This window comes from Bos mutus, chromosome X, assembly GCF_027580195.1.
Source record: "Bos mutus isolate GX-2022 chromosome X, NWIPB_WYAK_1.1, whole genome shotgun sequence".
NCBI lineage: Eukaryota > Metazoa > Chordata > Mammalia > Artiodactyla > Bovidae > Bos > Bos mutus.
In genome coordinates this window covers 88280228-88300933 of record NC_091646.1, presented here as the reverse complement: position 1 = coordinate 88300933, position 20706 = coordinate 88280228, and the positions used below count along the sequence as shown (strand labels likewise).

Here is a 20706-nt window from a genome sequence, read left to right as displayed (position 1 = left end):
TTCCATTTTAATTTCCCTAACAGACCTTTTGAAAACCATTTTTTCTGGAATCTCTTTGAAACGTTTTAAACATGTTACTTATTTCTCAAACTAAGAGCTCAAACTTTTTTGGCCCTTGCTGAGATAGGGCCAATCATTTTCCTGTAATGTAGAAACCTTCCCCTCACCCCCAAGCTTTTTAATTTTGTTTATATCCTTAAATGCCAAAGTGCAAAATGACCTTTGTTACTGGTGTGCTCATTTGTCCTGGCTCAGCTAGCTCTGCTTCCCCTACCTCCTTTAGCCTCTGGAGTAGTGTTTATTTACTACTGTCACTGAACCCCACTCATCAAGCTTGTTTAGAATTACACATTAGATTCTACTTTATTGAGGCTCCAGCTTTATAAGTTAGGGTGTAAGAAATAAAAATTTTCACTTTTTAGGAGACTTTGTTGTGGGCATATCAGGCACTTGGTTTCCTTATCGGGAATATGGGGGTAATAAAATCTATTCTGAAGAAAGACTGAAAGGCAACAGGAAAGGCACCTGAAATTGATCTGTAGGATGTGAAGCACTAAACCAACTGTCAGGCTGCCTCTGGGGGCATGATTGCTACAGGTCCCAACAGCTGCTGGAATTCAGAGCCACCTCTGCTTCTCCTTAGGAAGCATGCAGAGGGCAAGTTCCTCCTCCCTTAGAAGAGGAGCTAATCAAGTAATTCTAGCAAACCCATGGGTGTTTTTATCAATCTAATTGGTTTATGGTTAGATTGATTAAGGGGAACTGGGAAGAAATTAAACTTTTTGCATCTGAGTTTCTCTGCTTTTCAATATAGAGCAGTGCTTTGAGCCTAAAAAATGTTCATATCTTTTGTCCTAGTAATCTCCCTTCTAGGATGTAATCCTACAGAAATAAACATAACAAAGATTTATGCATAAATATGTTTTTCATCACACCTTCATCCTTTTTCTTTTCTTATGATGGTCAGCAGAAGAAGCCTTTGGCTCTGTCCCAGAAAACACATTGTACCAAAGTTTGCAGACATTGGCTCACATTTATTTAAACTGTCACGGGATGCCTTTTTTTGTGAGTAGATTCCAAATATTTGTTGCATTCTTAAATCTTGGATGGATGTCAGTAATGCAACAGTACATTGTACTTGAAGGAGTCAAAGGTGCATACAAACATTAGCAGAGAGCAGCGCTGGATATTATGGTTTAGCCTTCCTGCATTTTAGATCTTATAGACGCAAACTCATCCTTGATTCTGGGTATGTATATTTTATACCATTCTCTGTATCAACAAAATACCATGTCAGTCTGGGTCCTCTGAGAGCAGACATCAAAACAGAACTAGCCATGTTTAGAAGTTTATTATAGGAAAAGCTGGTGAAGGATAAAGGGGGAGAGAGAACAGGAGCAGGCAAGTTGTTTTTTAAAAAATGAAAGAAACCAGGTACTCCTGTATGATTTCCTACAATCTAGATTTTGTTGATTGCATCCCAGTGATATTATTTAACATGTCCTTCTGGCCCCTAAGTGTCATAGCTAGAGGCTAGATCACCTTAGAATTTAGTTTGGTTGCTCTTTCCCTTTCTCCCCTCCCTTCCTTCCTTCCTTTCTTCCTAATTACTTCATACATGGTGGTATGCACTTCCTTTAAAAGACTGCTAATATCTGGTTATCTGTCTCTTGTGTGCGTCCTGTTAGCATCTGTTGACAATCATTGCACTATATCTATTAATTCCTTAAAGGTTGCAAAATGTTGATATTCTAATTATTTCTGTCTTCACTTATTAGCTAGCATACTTTTATACAGTGAAATCTCTCTTTGTTAGCTACCTGGTTACTCTGAGGTTCAGTGCAAAATGAGAAGATAGGATGAATGCCAAATTCTTTTTTTTTTTTTTAATAAATTGATTCCTTAGTATTTTCCAAAGGTGACCAATGAGAGTTTTTATTTATTTATTATTATTATGAGTGAATTTAAGCCATTACAGCTGGGGGGTTGTTGTTGTTATTGTTTTGGCCATGCTGCACAGCTTGCTAGGATCTCAGTTACCCAACAAGGGATTAAACCTGGGGCATTGCAGTGAACGCCCAGATTCCTAAACACTAGGCCACCAGGGAACTCCTTGCAGTTGTTTTTATTTGATACTCAAACTGTTCCATCTTTGGCCAGTGGGAGTTCTTATAGAGAGGTTTCTGAGCCGTTTTGTCACGATCCTAGTGGTCTCTGTTAGCCTCCTTGCTCTCTGTTATGATTTGATGTTCCAGACCCATCTTATACATTTCCTGCCCCAGATTTCTACTTAGTCTCATTGTTCTTACATCTGAATTTCCTTATTCCTAGGCCCCAAATCCTGGATCACAGTGATAGCAACCTGATTACTCATTTGCTTTGTTTCACATTACATACATAATGGCCTCAAAATAACAATTCTAAACCCACAAAATGATTACTGATTAAAATGTTTGCAATTCTTTTCTGTTTTTAGGATATATACCATTAGAAATGAACTGTCAAGTTACTGGGCTTTAAAATCACTAAGAACAGTTCCTCTTCTTAACCACTTGTACACATGTTTAGGTATCATTTTATTAATCTTATCTCTGGTGTCATTCTTATTTCTCTTTCACCCTAATATTCTGACTTTTTTTTCTCCTTGAAGTATGTTTATCTATGTAGTCTGCTTCATGTTTTTTTTGTAATAGAGAAGTATAAAGATAACTAGGTATAAGACAGAAATTGAAGTACAAAAAAGGTAGATTTAAAAATGTGTATACACGCCTTTTTTTCCTTACTCTGTGAGCTGAGAGGTCTTAGAAACATGATTCTCTAGTAGCAGTGGGCATGCTTAGAGCCCAGATCTTGGTTTCTAAAACTGTTCTCTAATAAAAGGAACCAGTGCTCACTGGAGAAATAGCTGATTGTAGGGCCGGACAGAGAAAGATGAGCCTGGTGCATCTTGTGATACTAGAAAGTAACGAAGTCCTCAAATACATGCATACACACAAAATGCTAAGTGGTCAAAGCTGAAACAATTTGAGCAACAAAATAAGTAACATAATATTGGATTATAACCGAAACTACAAAGCAACTGTCTATGAATCCATAAGGATTTAAGTAAATGGTTAAATAAATAAATAATTGGGGGAGAAGAGACAAATGTCCTGTGCAGATGAATTTCAGATAATTTATGCCCTCAGAAAAGGGCATGGCAACCCACTCCAGTATTCATGCCTGGAGAATCCCCATGGACAGAAGAGCCTGACGGGCTACAGTCCATGGGGTCACGAAGAGTTGGACACGACTGAACAACTAAGCACTCCACCCTCGAGGAAGTAGGACATAACTCTCTACTTCTTAAGTGCAGACTTTACATAGACTTCCTTCCAAAGAGTATAGCATGGGAGGGGAGAGAAAAGAGTAGCTTTACAGTGGAGAAACCTGGCCAAACACTACCTCAGCCTCAGTGATCAAGATTAACATCAGTGATAAGTCATGTTCATGCACCCTTGATATAATGTTAATCTACAACATTTGCCTCTACTTTTCTGGTATTAACTATACTGGGGTTTTTTTGTTTGTTTCTTTCATTTTGTTTGATTTGGTTTCTTACCACTTGGCTTGTGGAATCTTAGTTCCCCAACCAGGGATTGAACCTGGGCCACGGCAGTGCAACCAATGAGTCCTAACCACTGGACCACCAGAGAATTCCCTTACTATACTGCATTTAAAAATCTACTTTTTATGAACGTTTTTATTTATGAGTGAAAGCCTGTACACAGCTTTGAGCAAATACATAAAGTATGAAACGTGGTTCCTGCCTTTGGTAATTTTTAATCTAGTTAGGAAAACAAGATCTAGCTAGCATGTAATCCAGATATAAATAATCAGAGGTCATTATAGGGGGGTTTAAATTGAGTAAAGTACAGAGATACTGTGGGCTGGTGTGAGGTAGGGCGAGTTTCCAGGAAAACACTTCTGTTTATACAGTCAGGATTTCTAGAAGAGGGGGATGATAAGGGTTGATTGAGGGGTTCAACAGATTCTTTTGCGTATGATTTGATTATCACCAAACCCATATATATATATATTTTTTTTAAATTATTACATTTTAACCAACCTTATGATAGATAATAAAATTAAATTATGATACATAACATAATATATTCTAGATTATAAAATTTCTGTGATTACCTCAGTAATCACAGTGAGGTGATTAGATAGAATCACAAAATTTATTAGATAGGACAATCAATGAATTGTATATGATGTTTTGCATTTATATTATATGTAGACCTGCTTAAATCTTCAGTGTTTCACATTTAGATGTTAATATGTTCTTCGACTTTTTTTTTTTTTCCCCCTTCTAGGATTATCTGCTGCCAAACTCTTAGCCGAACATGAAGTTAATGTTTTGGTTTTAGAAGCCCGGGAGAGAGTTGGAGGAAGAACATACACAGTGAGGGTAAATGATTTTGATACCTACATAAATACAAAATCTCACACAAACTAGAAGTGGGGTCATTGGAAGTCCCAGAGCTGGGGGAAATCTCATGAGTGTATGCAGTTAAGCCATTGATTGACCGTAGTCCTAGACTACTTTATTAAGCATCTGTTCTTTTCAACAAACACCCACCAAAGAGTGTCAGCCTCTGACCTTCAGTAGCTTGGATTCTAGTGAAGAAAACAAACGTGGACAAATAATTTCAATACAGCATCATCATTTCCATACCAGAGACCTAAATAGAGGATATAGTATCTCAGGTGAGGTAACGTTTAGCTGGACTTGAAGTGACTAAAGCTTCACCACACACTCACACACACACACACAATAGAGATTCCTTGTTTATTTATCCAAGGACACACAACTTAAAAGAAGTGTGACCACAGAAAGCAGAGGCAAATGTAGCATGTTTCTGTGCAACTTTATCCGTAGTCCTTGTTCTCCAAGAGGTGCTCTGCTGACAGAGGCACTCTTTGCTCAGGTGGGGTCAGTGAGACATGAGACAGAATCCCAGTTCTTGCTACATCACAGCCTTTTAATACTTAGGCTTACATCACCATTTTGGGGAATATGCAAGCTAACTGGTGTTTACAGCTATTTAAAGAAATGGTTGCAGGTTGTTGGATCTGTGAGATCTGATCAAAGTATACAGGGAAGGATCTAGGGTGGGAAAGAAATAAAGACAAAGATGGAAGTTGGAGAACATGCAGATTTGAGCATGGGGCCAGAGGCAGAGAAGCCAGAGAGGAGCAGTGGAGGCAGAGGAGGAAGACCAGATTGGGGCAGTGCCATGAAAATCAGTAAAGAGGATGGGATGATGAATAGAATCAAATGCCAGGGGCATTTGACACAGGATGAAAGCTGTTAAGAGGCCCTTGTATTTGGCTTTTAGAAGGTCATTAATGAGCCCCTTTGCTAGAGCACACAAATTGAGCATTAAAGGCTGAGGATTGACAATAGGGACAAAACCAGACTGTTGAAGTGACTGGAAGGAGAGGAAGCATCTGATTAGAAGATGTATCAGACTTATAATAGAATGGCTTATGCAGTGATAATAACAATGATTTAGGCAATCCAAACATTCAGTCCTTTTACATAAGAAGTCTGGTGGTAGGTAGTCCAGGCTGGTGCAGAGGTTCAGCTTTGCCAGCAAATCTTTACGATCTCTCTGTCTTTCTGCCCAGCCATTCTTTTCCTGTTGGCTTCTTGCCTAGTGGTAAGCAGATGGCTTCAGCATCTTGCAGCATCAGGCCCTCACTCAAGGCAGGAAAGGGCGTGAAGAGCCGGCCCAAGTCTTATCTGCAACAAAGCCTTTCTTTTTCCAGAAGACCCCGTGAGACATTTGCTTTAGTCTCATTGGTTAGATTTGGGGCACACAGCTACCCTCAGCTGCCAGGGAGCCTGGGAAAACAAGTATTTAACATTTCCAGGCTGCATAATAGAAGCAGGCATGGGAAAAGGAACATACATGGGTATAAAATAGTCAACCAACATCTAAACAAGGATATTGTACTGGCTCTTTTCAGTCACACCAAGCCAAGCTCCCCTTCTGTCCGTCACTTTCTGCCTTTTCAGATGTACAAGGATGTATCATAGGCCTATTTTTACTTTGCTCAGCTCTAAGAGTATCCTACAGCCTTGCTACTCAAAGTATACTGTGAGCCACCTGCCTGGGACCTGGAGCTTGATAGACATGCAGAGTATCAGGCCCTGTCCTAGACCTGCTGACTCTGCATTCTGACAAGATCCTTAGGGGCCCCTACAGAAGTGCTGCTCTTTGCTGTAGGCTCGCTTGCTTTAAATTAATGTGAATCTACATAAACTGCATTTGAAGCATTTGAGTACCTCCTCAGAGAAGGCTATTAGTCTGGGAGTGAGGAGACTGGGACTCTGACCATTGTACTGGCCTGACACCCTGTCTTGGGTAAATACTATTAGCACTTTACACCTCAGTTTTCTCATCTGGGCAGTGGGATATAAATGGGCTTGAAGCTCCCTCCAACTTCAGGTTCTAATTGAAGGTAGTGTGTTGTAGTGCAAAAGAAGGATTGCATATTCTGCCTGTACCATCTTAATAGATATGATTCATCTGTCATTTTCTGAAGAATATTCCTTCATTTTGGAGATAGGTATTAAGTTGTCCCTTTGCCCTACTTTGCTTATCTCTAAAACCTTTTTGTTATCAAATAGGAGCATCAGTCATATTGTGGATTTTTCAGTTCTCTTTTGGCAGAATTTAGTTTTTTTTTTTTTTAATTGAAGTATAGTTTCCCTGGTGGCTCAGATGGTAAAGAATCCGCCTGCAATGTGGGAGACCTGGGGTCAATCCCTGGATCAAGAAGATCCCCTGGAGAAAGGAATGGCTACCCACTCCAGGATTCTTGCCTGGAGAATTCCATGGACAGAGGAGCCTGGCGGGCTATAGTTCATGGGGTTGCAAAGAGTCAGACATGACTGAGCGGTTAACACACACATTGTTCATTTATAATATTATATTGTTTTAGGTTATAGCATAGTGATTCAGTATTTTTACAGATTATGCTCCATTAAAAGTTAATATAAGATAATGGCTATAATTCCTTGTGCTCCACAATATATCCTTGTTCCTTATCTATTTTATACACAGTACTTTGTATCTCTTATTCCTATGCCCCTAACTTGCCCCGCCTCCCTTCTCTCTTCCCTCTAGTAAATACCAGTTTGTTTTCTATACCTTTGAGTCTAGAAAAAGTTTCTTTGTGCAAGGGAAATGAGAATTCCAACATGCTTAGCCCCATCTATGTTATTGCCCCAGGCTGCTTTTTCATGCTGCATCATTTATATATATCAGTGGCATACATGAAGTATTGTGTATTGAGTATGATATTAAAATTCCCTTTCAGAATGTGAGAAATTAACTCTGAAATGCTGAGAAACTAGGACTTGACATCTATAAGATTTCAAATGAATTCAAATGAATAGAAGGGGTAAAAAGGGCTTTACAAAGCAGGGACAGAAATGGTATTTAATCAGAAACTGAACCGAACGTTGTTACAGTTGCTTCTACTAGCATAATCAATTAGAGTGTGGAGAGGAGATGCCATAAAAATTACTCTGAATCTTTAACTACTGAAATATCAAATTTGATATTGTCCCTTGGCAGTGGTTCAGCTACATCTTCTATTCATTCAAAACTTCCCAGTTTGTGCTAGCATGATTCCCCCATAATTCTTCAGGACCAAATGAATGAAGTTGAAATGCATGCAAGGCTACCACAGGGATGGTGTATTAGTTTTCCTAATATGGTTGTGTGTTGGTGGCCTCTTCAAAGGGCCACAGGGATGGTGTATTGGTTTTCCTAATATGGTCCTGTGTTGGTGGCCTCTTCAAAGGCTGAGTTGTTGTTCAGTCACTCAGTTGTGTCCGACTCTTTGCAGCCCCATGGACTGCAGCACACCAGGCTTCCCTGTCCTTCACCATCTCCCAGAGCTTGCTCAAACTCATGTCCCCATTGAGTCAATGATGCCATCCAACCATCTCATCCTCCGTCATCCCCTTCTCCTCCTGCCTTCAATCTTTCCCAGAGTAATGAGATCCAAGCTGAGATCCTAAAGACTGAAGGGCAGCATAGCAGAACATGGTGTTACAGTTCTACTGTCTTCCTGCTGAAGCTGGGGCATCTCCTTTCCAGTGTTTTCACTTTGTAAAGAAAGATTCTGTAACGTCTCATTCTTTTTACTGCTTCACTTAGGATTATTTACTTTAAATAGTGTCAGCATTCTAAAGACATCCTGTTTAGAAACTCCCAAGAGTTCTCTTGCTGTCTTAGTTAAATTTATTGGACTTCTGACTTCAGTTTTGTTCTTCACAGTTTAATAAGGATGTTGGAGACTGGAGAAGGTTTGGAGCACAACACCAGTAGTTAGTAAAAGGGAAGATTAGGTTATGCGAGGGACAGAAGTCAGAGGAATACTTCATTTCTGCTGTTATAGCAGAATGACTGACTGTCCCTCTTAAAATAAGTAAAATGCTGAATAAAATATATTGTGCTACCTTGAAGTGAGAAAATTGCAGATCTCCTGGATGTTAAACATACATCTCAGACCTAACACATCCAAACTGAATTTCTTGTGTTCCTCATCAAGAACACTATTCCTGCAGCCTTCCCCATAAGGGAGGATGGCAACTCCCCCAAACACCTGGAATCATGTTTAACCCCATAGGCCCTACATTCATTCTGTCAGGAAATTCTTTTGGCTCTGCCTTCAAAATATATCCAGAATTCAACCTTACCCTCCACTTCCAGGGCTACCACCTGGTAGCAGCCACAGTCATCTCTAGGGAAAGTGAAAGTGTTAGTCGCTCAGTCGTGTTCAATTCTTTGGGATCCCGTGGACTGTAGCCCACCAGGCTCCTCTGTCCCTGGGATTCTCCAGGCAAGAATACTGGAGTGGGTTGCCATTTCCTTCTCCAGGGGATCTTCCTGACCCAGGGATTGAACTCACATCTCCTGCATTGCAGGCGGATTCTTTACCGTTTGAGCCACCAGGGAAGATTACTGCAATAGCCTCTTAACTACTGTCTCAGCTTTTACCCTTGCCCCCTAAAATCTACTATTAGAGTGACAGCCAGAATGAGCTCTCAAACCTAAGTCAGATCTTGGCACTTCTCTGCTTGAAACCTTCCAAAGGCTCCCCTTTTCATTCAGGGTAAAAGCTGATGTTCTTTCAATGCATTGTGAGGTGTTCCATGACGTGCCCTCCCTGCCCTTGACTTCTCTAATCTCATCTCCAGTTCTCTTTCCTTTGCTCACTCTTTTCTAGACAGATTAGTCTGTGTTTTGTGAACACATCAGACACGTTTCTGCCTTAGAATCTTTACACTGGCTCTTCTGCCAGGAATGTTCTTGTCCCAAATAGCCAAATGGATAACTCCCTCACCTCCTTCAAGTCTTTATGAAAAGATCACCTTTTTTTGGAGGCCTACGTGTTGCTTGTATTTGAACCTGAAATCGTTCCTTCTCTCCTCTGTAGTTTCAATCTGTCTTGTCATTCTCTAGTTTTTTCTTTTTAAATGTTATCTACTTCTAAGATATTTACTTATTATGGTTCTTGTTCAATTTCTGTCTCTTCCTACTAAATGAAAGCTCCTTGAGAGCAGAGATCTTTATTTTGTTCACTGATATAACAGAAGCGTCTTGATCTATATGTGGAACCTTGTAGGAACTCAAGATATAGTTATTGAATGAACTAATGAATCCCCAAAGCAAAGTAAAAACATGAAGCTTAGGAATGCAGTGAGCTCAAAATTTGACTTTCACCTTGAATGCCTACTGAACCCTGAAGACTTTGCAGTTCCACCAGGATGGATGTATGGCATGCAGGGAACAGGAGATAAAATCCTCACTCTGTCAAAGGTAGGAAAACACTCCAAATTGGAATCCCCTGTGGTATACTCTGTACGTGAAAGCAAAATAAATCTTAGCATTCAAAAAGGGATAAAAATAAACCTTGCCTTCATCCGTGGCTTCCATCTAAATTCACACTATGTGGCATGAAAAAAACCTTAGAATATATAAGGTATCAAGGATGCTGGCAGAAACAGACTCAATTCCTGTCCACCTAGGACAAATAACTTAAACAGAAAAGGTTCTAAAGAAAACAAACGACTTATAGTCAAAAGTAACAGAGCCAAAAAAAAAAGTGACAGAACATACAAGGAAGCTAGGCACTAAAAGAAATGTGTAAAAGAGTAGGCCTGAGTGTATAATCTCCAAACAAGTAGAAGAAAAAACTTCAAAAGAAAACCCTTAATCCCAAAGAAGGAAAGAAATCAGGCAGGAAACTGTTAACAGTGGGATAAATGGAAAGCCATAATAAGTAAAATTAAGACATTTTAAAAGAAATAAAATATAAATGGGTTAAACTCAAGTTAAAAGGAGGAAATGTCAGAATAAAGAAAACTTTAACTGAAAGATAGAAAAAGAGATAGTGTACAAATACTAATCTAAGCTGTTTTAACTAGATTAATACCAGACAAAATAAGGTTTAAACAAAAAAATGTTTCATTGAATTAATTATCAGTACAATAATGATAAGAGACCTGGAAGACCAAACAGTTCTAAACTTGTATATCCTGAATAATGTAGCCTCAAAATATAAAGCAAAAATTGATAGTAATCAAACATAAATGCCCAATAGACTAGGGGATTTTTAACATACTTTTCTAACTTAATAATAAATGAAGCAAACAAAGGCTGAGCACAATTAATCTTTTTCTAATGGACATATATAAAACATATTACTTAACAGAAGACTATATGTTTTTTTCATTCTGAAATGAAAAATCTTTGAAGATCAACCATGTGCTAGGTCATAAAGTAAACCTCAAGGATTGATACCATATAATCCATTTTTTTACCACAATACAGTTATGACAGAAAGATAACTGAAAAGAATTCCAGTTATAGAAATTAAAACACAGCAAAACTTTTAGAAACATTGATTTAGAAGAAATTGTAATGGAAATTTGCAAACACTTAAAACTGCACAGTAATGGAAATACTAAAATAAAGTTGTATAGTTAAAACCATATGAGAAGAAGATTCATAGCCTAAATTTTTCTGTCAGAAAACGATAGAAGGCTCAATATGAATAAGCTAAGTGTTCAAGAAATAGAAAATTGAGTGTAAAAAATCCAAAAAAAGGAGCATAAATCAATGATATATAAAATAAATACTCAATAAAAATGATCAGTAATAGGTTGATTTTTTTTAAGTCTTATTAAAAGCTGACATGTTTGCTAAGATTTTTTAAGAAAAAGGAAAAGGCGAGATCTCTAAAAAATAAAAGGGATGAAAATGAAGATATAACCACTGATGCAATAAACAGTAAATGAGAAGAGGAGGTCCTGAATTTTACAGCAATATTTTTGACACATATGAAATGTATATATTATGAGAAAATATAATTTATAAAAATTAGAAATAGAAAATATGAGTAATGCTTTAGCCTCAAAATAAACTAAATCTGTAGTTTAAGTTTTTCCCACAAAGAAAACACTAAGCCTAGATAGCTCTACAGGCATGTCCTACCTACTGTTCAAAGAAGAGATTATTCTGTATATATATGAGCCCTTCTAAAGAACAGAAGAAAGTATAATCACTAACTTATGAAATTAGCAATACTGTAATGCTGGAAAACAGACAAGGGCTGGAGAATAGAGGAGACTCCTGGGGCAATCTCAGTATCACTTATAAACACAGATACAAAAATTCTAAGCAAAAGGTTAGCAAAGCATATCCAGCCATAGAAAGATAATATCAGATTATATTACCCCAGGAAGGCAAGGTTCTAGGCATTCAATTTTGTGGAAATAGCAGATAAGGTAAATTGTCCCAGCCCTCCTACTACATACAAGGATACTAGACAAATTACACATAGACACCACACACATACACACACACACACACACACACACACATCTTCAAAGCACCAGAGAGCTGACAAGGTAGTGAAGAATCACTAGACCAACATCCAGAAAACATTGACTTGCTTTTCCCTTGGGGGTGGGGAGGTGGGAGTTTGCTGATTACTATAAAAGCAAGTGAGAGACTGAGTAGTACTTCAAAATGTTAACAAAGCTAGGGCAACTGAAGGGCAAGTCCAGTTCAGTTTAGTTCAGTTCAGTTGCTCAGTCGTGTCCGACTCTTCGCGACCCCATGAATCGCAGCACGCCAGGCCTCCCTGTCCATCACCAACTCCTGGAGTTCACCCAGACTCACGTCCATCGAGTCAGTGATGCCATCCAGCCATCTCATCCTCTGTCGTCCCCTTCTCCTACTGCTCCCAATCCCTCCCAGCATCAGAGTCTTTTCCAGTGAGTCAACTTTTCGCATGAGGTGGCCAAAGTATTGGAGTTTCAGCTTTAGCATCATTCCTTCCAAAGAACACCCAGGACCAATCTCCTTTAGAATGGACTGACTGGATCTCCTTGCAGTCCAAGGGACTCTCAAGAGTCTTCTCCAACACCACAGTTCAAAAGCATCAATTCTTTGGCGCTCAGCTTTCTTCACAGTCCAACTCTCACATCCATACATGACCACTGGAAAAACGATAGCCTTGACTAGACAAACCTTTGTTGGCAAAGTAATGTCTCTGCTTTTGAATATGCTATCTAGGTTGGTCATAACTTTCCTTCCAAGGAGTAAGGAAGGAAATTTTAATTTCATGGCTGCAATCACCATCTGCAGTGATTTTGGAGCTCCAAAAAATAAAGTCTGACACTTTCCACTGTTTCCCCATCTATTTCCCATGAAGTGAGGGGACCAGATGCCATGATCTTCATTTTCTGAATGTTGAGCTTTAAGCCAACTTTTTCACTCTCCTCTTTCACTTTCATCAAGAGGCTTTTTAGTTCCTCTTCACTTTCTGCCATAAGGGTGATGTCATCTGCATATCTGAGGCTATTGATATTTCTCCCGGCAATCTTGATTCCAGCTTGTGCTTCTTCCAGCCCAGCATTTCTCATGATGTACTCTGCATATAAGTTAAATAAGCAGGGTGACAATATACAGCCTTGACGCACTCGTTTTCCTATTTGGAACCAGTCTGTTGGTCCATGTCCAGTTCTACCTGTTGCTTCCTGACCTGCATACAGGTTTCTTAAGAGGCAGGTCAGGCAGTCTGGTATTCCCATCTCTTTCAGAATTTTCCACGGTTTATTGTGATCCACACAAAGGCTTTGGCATAGTCAATAAAGCAGAAATAAATGTTTTTCTGGAACTCTCTTGCTTTTTGATGATCCAGAGGATGTTGGCAATTTGATCTCTGGTTCTTCTGCCTTTTCTAAAACCAGCTTGAACATCTAGAAGTTAACGGTTCACATATTGCTGAAGCCTGGCTTGGAGAATTTTGAGCATTACTTTACTGGTGTGTGAGATGAGTGCAATTGTGTGGTAGTTTGAGGATTCTTTGGCACTGCCTTTCTTTGGGATTGGAATGAAAACTGACCTTTTTCAGTCCTGTGGCCACTGCTGAGTTTTCCAAATTTGCTGGCATATTGAATGTAGCACTTTCACAGCATCATCTTCCAGGATTTGAAATAGCTCAACTGGAATTCCATCACCTCCACTAGCTTTGTTCATAGTGATGCTTTCTAAGGCCCACTTGACATCACATTCCAGGATGTCTGGCTCTAGGTCAGTAATCACACCATTGTGATTATCTGGGTTGTGAAGATCTTTTTTGTACAGTTCTTCTGTGTATTCTTGCCATCTCTTCTTAATATCTTCTGCTTCTACTAGGTCCATACCATTTCTGTCCTTTATCAAGCCCATCTGCATGAAATGTTCCCTTGGTATCTCTAATTTTCTTGAAGAAATCTCTAGTCTTTCCCATTCTGTTGTTTTCCTCTATTTCTTTGCATTGATCGCTGAGGAAGGCTTTCTTATCTCTTCTTGCTATTCTTTGGAACTCTGCATTCAGATGCTTATATCTTTCCTTTTCTCCTTTGCATTTCACTTCTCTTCTTTTCACAACTATTTGTAAGGCCTCCCCAGACAGCCATTTTGCATTTTTGCATTTCTTTTCCATGGGAATGGTCTTGATCCCTGTCTCCTGTACAATGTCACGAACCTTCATCCGTAGCTCATCAGGCACTCATCAGATCTAGTCCCTTAAATCTATTTCTCAGTTCCACTGTATAATCATAAGGGATTTGATTTAGGTCATACTTGAATGGTCTAGTGGTTTTCCCTACTTTCTTCAGTTTAAGTCTGAATTTGGAAATAAGGAGTTCATGATCTGAGCCACATTCAGCTCCTGGTCTTATTTTTTGCTGACTGTATAGAGCTTCTCCATCTTTGGCTGCAAAGAATATAATCAATCTGATTTCAGTGTTGACCATCTGCTGATGTCCATGTGTAGAGTCTTCTCTTGTGTTGTTGGAAGAGGGTGTTTGCTATGACCAGTGTATTTTCTTGGCAAAACTCTATTAGCCTTTGCCCTGCTTCATTCCGTATTCCAAGGCCAAATTTGCCTGTTACCCCCGGTGTTTCTTGACTTCCTACTTTTGCATTCCAGTCCCCTATAATGAAAAGGACATCTTTTTTGGGTGTTAGTTCTAAAAGATCTTGTAGGTCTTCATAGAACCATTCAACTCAGCTTCTTCAGCGGGGCCCACCGAAGTGTGTGTTTATGGAAAGAGGTGTTTGTAAACTCCTTGTGCTTTGGGTTGGACTGCATCCTAGCACTAAAGGAGAACAGTAAAATGACTAGGTCATGTTGCATTTCAACCTGCTTTCAAATCATCTCAGGCACAGAAAATGCAATAGAATTATCTAGTAATGTTAGCATCCCCAAGTGCTGGGTAGAAGCAGACATAAATCCTCTCTGAGAAAGATATAATCCTTCCAGGATTCAGATTATTTCTGCATTTCTAATGTTCAATGAGTGGCACACAATAAAAAATAATCAGGCAGAGGACTTTCCTGGCAGTCCAGTGGTTAAGAATCTGCCTTCCAATGCAGGAGACTCAGGTTCCATCCCTGGTTTGGGAACTAAGATCCCACACGGTGCAGGGCAACTAAGTCCATGGGCCACAACTAGAGAGCTCAGCCAAATAAATATTAAAAACAAAAACAACTGGGGAAGGCAAATTTCATGTTGCTTTAACCAATAAATAAATAAATAAAATAGGATCAAGAGGCCACCAGTTTGGGCTGACTGAAGAGTTTATCTGCTGGAAATCAGAAAGTTCAGTTCAGTTCAGTTCAGTTTAGTCGCTCAGTCGTGTCCGACTCTTCGCAACCCCATGAATTGCAGCACGCCAGACCTCCCTGTCCATCACCAACTCCCGGAGTTCACTCAGACTCACGTCCATCGAGTCAGTGATGCCATCCAGCCATCCCATCCTCCATCGTCCCCTTCTCCTCCTGCCCCCAATCCCTACCAGCATGAGAGTCTTTTCCAATGAGTCAACTCTTTGCATGAGGTGGCCAAATTACTGGAGTTTCAGCTTCAGCATCATTCCCTCCAAAGAAATCCCAAGGCTGATCTCCTTCAGAATGGACTGGTTGGATCTCCTTGCAGTCCAAGGACTCTCAAGAGTCTTCTCCAACACCACAGTTCAAAAGCATCAATTCTTCGGCACTCAGCCTTCTTCACAGTCCAACTCTCACATCCATACATGACCACTGGAAAAACCATAGCCTTGACTAGATGGACCTTTGTTGGCAAAGTAATGTCTCTGCTTTTGAATATGCTGTCTAGGTTGGTCATAACTTTCCTTCCAAGGAGTAAGCGTCTTTTAATTTCATGGCTGCAGTCACCATCTGCAGTGATTTTGGAGCCCAGAAAAATAAAGTCTGACACTGTTTCCACTGTTTCCCCATCTATTTCCCATGAAGTAATGGGACCGGATGCCATGATCTTCATTTTCTGAATGTTCACCTTCAAGCCAACTTTTTCACTCTCCACTTTCACTTTCACCAAGAGGCTTTTTAGTTCCTCTTCACTTTCTGCCATAAGGGTGGTGTCATCTGCATATCTGAGGTTATTAATATTTCTCCCGGCAATCTTGATTCCAGCTTGTGTTTCTTCCAGTCCAGCGTTTCTCATGATGTACTCTGCATATAAGTTAAATAAGCAGGGTGATAATTAGGCTTCATAAATCTCTGGGTGGCCCTCCCAGCAACAATCCCAAAGAAAAGCACAGATGACCTAAATGCTTTGAAGAAGACCTAGATGGGCAGGATGTACTATAGTGCTCTTTACTGTTTGTGCATGTTCTTGGCGAATTGGCCTCATCAATAACTAAACAAATGGGATTGCTTAGTGATGTCATATGGGATTGGAGGGTCAGTTCTTGAGGTGAAAGGATTGCTATTTTCAGTGGTCCTTTGAAAGAGAGATGTAAGGCACATTTAAACTGTAAAAAATAAACAGGTTCTTTTTGTTTTTATGAGACTTAGTAACATATATATATATATATATATATATATATATATATATATTTCTTAGAGTTCTAACCAAAGTCTTCTGGCCACTTTTTCTCTTTCTACAGAATGAACATGTTGACTACGTAGATGTTGGCGGTGCTTATGTAGGCCCGACCCAGAATAGGATCTTACGGTTATCTAAGCAACTGGGTTTAGAAACTTACAAAGTGAATGTAAACGAGCGTCTTGTTCATTATGTCAAGGTAAGCCTGATGTTTTACTCAAGTGTTTTACTCAGTGGGGAAGCATTTTATTTGGGAAAACATTTGGTTTTGTTTTCAGTTTTGTTTTTTTTTTTTTTTTGTCAAAGCAAGCACAAAAGTAGGTTCTCAGCTTTAAAGTAGTATTCTGCCTTGCTTTCCTTCTTTTTAAAAAAAGTCCTTGTGGACTCCTGCAGTCACTGAAAGTGGGCATTCTTCAGCTTGGTTCTCCTCCACCTCACCCACTGTGGCCCTAGAAGGCCACACCCTGCCTCTAGTCCAGCTGGAATAGGGGTGCAAGGCTCTCAGCTTCCTTTATTCCCATCCCTCTGGGGCTGAGGGAAGCACCTGAAATAGACACACACACACACACACACACACACACACACACACACACACACACAGTCCAGGCAGCTCCTGAGGCACCTATGAGGCAGTTCTAAGGCCCCAAGGAACACAACAGTTTGAGGCCACTTAAGACTCTAAATGGGTCATTCATCCTCATCCTTACCTGACATTTCTTTCCACACTTTGATCGTTTTCTCTGCACCTAGCCATGACTATTGGGAAGTCTAGCTCAGTTGTGCAATTTCCTACTGTTTAAACAAGAGATTGTCTAAACTCAAAGTGCTGCTATCCCCTCAAGGAACAGCAGCTGTTGCCCATGTTATTCTTTCTTCCTGAAGCCAAACATGGAGCAGATGGAGTCTGAAAAAGAGCCTGGAGAAATCAAGTTTCTGGTCTGATACTGCAGCCCACTTCCTGGAACTAGTATCACCAGAGCAGGGGTCAGTTACTCCTAATGCCAGGATTCCCACACCACTAACCATATCACTTCTCAACAGATGCATCACCCAACCCCCAGCAATCATGTGGGTGTGCCATCTTCAGGGCCTTTCAGAGCAGAGATTTGAGGATCCTTGAATGTACATATGGACACTGATGCCCAGTTGGTGAGGTCAGGAATCTTGGGAAACTTTGATTAGCTGCTTTGGGTTTGTTTGTTATGCTTGGGGAAGTTTGGCAGTCAGACCAATGAGAAAAGAAACCAGCAGCCTTTAGAAAAACTGGTTTCAGAGGTCAAGGAAGAAATGGAAAAGTATAAAAAAAAATTTAGACAAAGTAAATTTATGAACACTGGCTTCAATAGGCCATGATCAAAAAGGAAAAACTCCTTTGCTTTCCCACTTTGTCTTCTCTGCACGGCATGATGTTTACCTGGACTAGTAAGTAATAACAAAGGTAAGAGTAATAGCAACTGTTAAATAACATGTATTGAGCACTTTGACCTGTATTATCATATTTAATGTAGGGAGAGAAGCCAAATCCTTTGTACTACTCAACTGCTAGTTAAACAGTCATCTAAATTTACTGTCTAGTCCATCTAGGACTCAAATGAGTCTGGTAATTATCTTGGAACCTGAGCAAATTTATACTCCGCTTTATAGAGGAAAACACTGAGGTTCAGTGAGGTCAAGTGACTTGACAGAAGTATAAAACTAGTAATGGTCTACCTACCCCCTGAATATACGTGCTCTTTATGAATTTTAGGATTTACTTATATTCTTAAGATGCTAAAGACTGTTCTTTTAATTTAAGACGGTCTCATCTAATGGAAAGGTGGAGAATAGATATGCTGTTAGGAAATTCCGTAGCAGTCCAGTGGTTAGGACTCAGGACTTTCACTTCCATGGCCTGGGTTAGATCCCTGGTTGGGGAACAAAGATTCTACAAGCCATGTGGCACAGCCAATAAATAAATAAACACTTACCATTAAACCATCCTCTCACATACTTTAACCTGCCAAGGAGCACCTATTTTCACCCAAGGTAGACTACAAAGTTAAGGTAAAAAAAAAAAAAAAAAAACTAGGGCACCAGTTAAAGGTTAATTTATTTTACCTGAATGAGTGGCTTTCTGCTAGTGTTTCTGATAAATCACATCATTTCTGCAATGAGAAATACGCAAGGTAGTGGATGTTTTTATAATGACCAGGAAACTAGAAAGTGAGGAGGCCGGATTAGGGAAAGAGCAGGCAGATATTTAGCTATTCCAGATAAGATGATAATCAACTGTATGTGCTTAGTCGCTCAGTCGTGTCCAACACTTTGCGACCCCATGGACTGTAGCCCGCCAGGATTCTCTGTCCATGGGGATTCTCCAGGCAAGAATACTGGAGTGGGTTGCCATGCCCTCCTCCAGGGGACCTTCCTGACCCAGGGATTGAACCCAGGTCTCCCGCATTGCAGGTGGATTCTTTACCGTCTGAGCCACCAGGGAAGCCCAATTAATTGTATAGCAAAAAATAATTCCACTTATTTAAGACTATCTCCACTCTTAGTGTTATGTTTGCTTCTAGGGAGAAGAAAGGACTTTTCCTGCCAGCATGGTCATGAATTGGGCCAATAATGCAAATTGTTTATGTGACACTCTACATTAGCTCTCCTCACAAGCTCAGCTTCTGTAATCTAATACAGTATATTCTTTTCAGTAAATAACACTGAAATGAAGTGGGCAAATAACTGGACGATTGCGGCTGTCTAGTTAAACCAAGCCATATTATTTATGATCCAGATTGCTCCAGCTCTTAAATTTTACTAATCTGCAGCCTTCAAGAATACCTCCATTGTTTCTTCTGTCAGCAGACTGTAGTGCATTCAGTTTCCACCTACTCTAGGATGATTTTCACTATTCACCAGAGAGCTACTCTTGACCTTAGCTAGATTGTGTTTACGGGGCAAATTTTGATTGTGTGGTCCCAAGCCTGAGCCTCTGAAGCACTGGGGATAGATGCTGGGTGGTGTTTTCCACTCTCTCCCTTCCCCAAGAGGACTAAGTTTACCTGCTTTAGTGGGATCTTGGTTCCCCAGTTTAGTTCAGTTAACTTCAGTCGCTCAGTCATGTCTGACTCTTTGCGACCCCATGGACTGCAGTGTGCCATCACCAAATCCTGGAGTTTACTCAAGCTCATGTCCATTGAGTCGGTGATGCCATCCAACCAGCTCATCCTCTGTTGTCCCCTTCTCCTCCTGCCTTCAGTCTTTCCCAGCATCAGGGTCTTTTCAAATGAGTCAGCTCTTCGCATCAGGTGGCCAAAGTATTGGAGTTTCAGTTTCAACATCAGTCCTTCCAATGAATACTCAGGACTGATTTCCTTTAGGATGGACTGGTTTGATCTCCTTGCAGTCCAAGGGACTCTCAAGAGTCTTCTCCAACACCACAGTTCAAAAGTATCAATTCTTCAGCACTCAGCTTTCTTTATAATCCAACTCTCACATCCATACATGACTACTGGAAAAACCATAGCTTTGACAAGAAGGACCTTTGTTGGCAAAGTAATGTCTCTGCTTTTTAATATGCTCTCTAGGTTGGTCATAACTTTTCTTCCAAGGAGCAAGTGTCTTTTAATTTTATGGCTGCAGTCACCATCTGCAGTGATTTTGGAGCCCAGAAAAATAAGTCTGTCATTGTTTCCATTGTTTCCCCATCTATTTGCCACGAAATGATGGGACCAGATGCCATGATCTTAGTTTTCTGAATGTTGAGTTTTAAGCCAACGTTTTCACTTTCCTTTTTCACTTTCATCAAGAGGCTCTTTAGTTCTTCTTCACTTTCTGCCATAAGGGTGGTGTCATCTGTGTATCTGAGGTTATTGATATTTCTCCCAGCAATCTTGATTACAGCTTGTGCTCCATCCAGCTCATCATAGAAATGATATACTCTGCATATAAGTTAAATGAGCAGGGTGACAATATAAAGCCTTGATGTACTCCTTTTCCGATTTGGAACCAGTCTGTTGTTCTATGTCCAGTTCTAACTGTTGCTTCTTGACCTGCATACAGATTTCTCAGGAGGCAGGTCAGGTGGTCTGGTATTCCCATCTCTTGAAGAATTTTCCAGTTTGTTGTGATCCCAACTGGGGATCAAACCCAGGCCCCCGGCAGTGGAAGCATGGAGTCTTAACCATTGGACTGACAGGGAAGTCCCTATCTACTTCATTTTTAGAAGGTTCTTATGGTTATGCTAAATTCATTCGT

At 40.0% G+C, this 20706-nt stretch overlaps 1 protein-coding gene across 1 annotated transcript in view; it reads left to right on the top strand.

The window, feature by feature from the left end:
• The window catches only part of MAOA (monoamine oxidase A), an 83554-nt gene that overhangs the window by 13005 nt on the left and 49843 nt on the right, over positions 1 to 20706 (top strand). Inside the window, exons 2-3 of the mRNA XM_005891517.2 lie at positions 4359 to 4453; positions 16535 to 16672. Of these exons, the coding sequence (XP_005891579.2) occupies positions 4359 to 4453; positions 16535 to 16672 (233 nt within the window). The remainder of the gene's footprint in view (positions 1 to 4358; positions 4454 to 16534; positions 16673 to 20706) is intronic.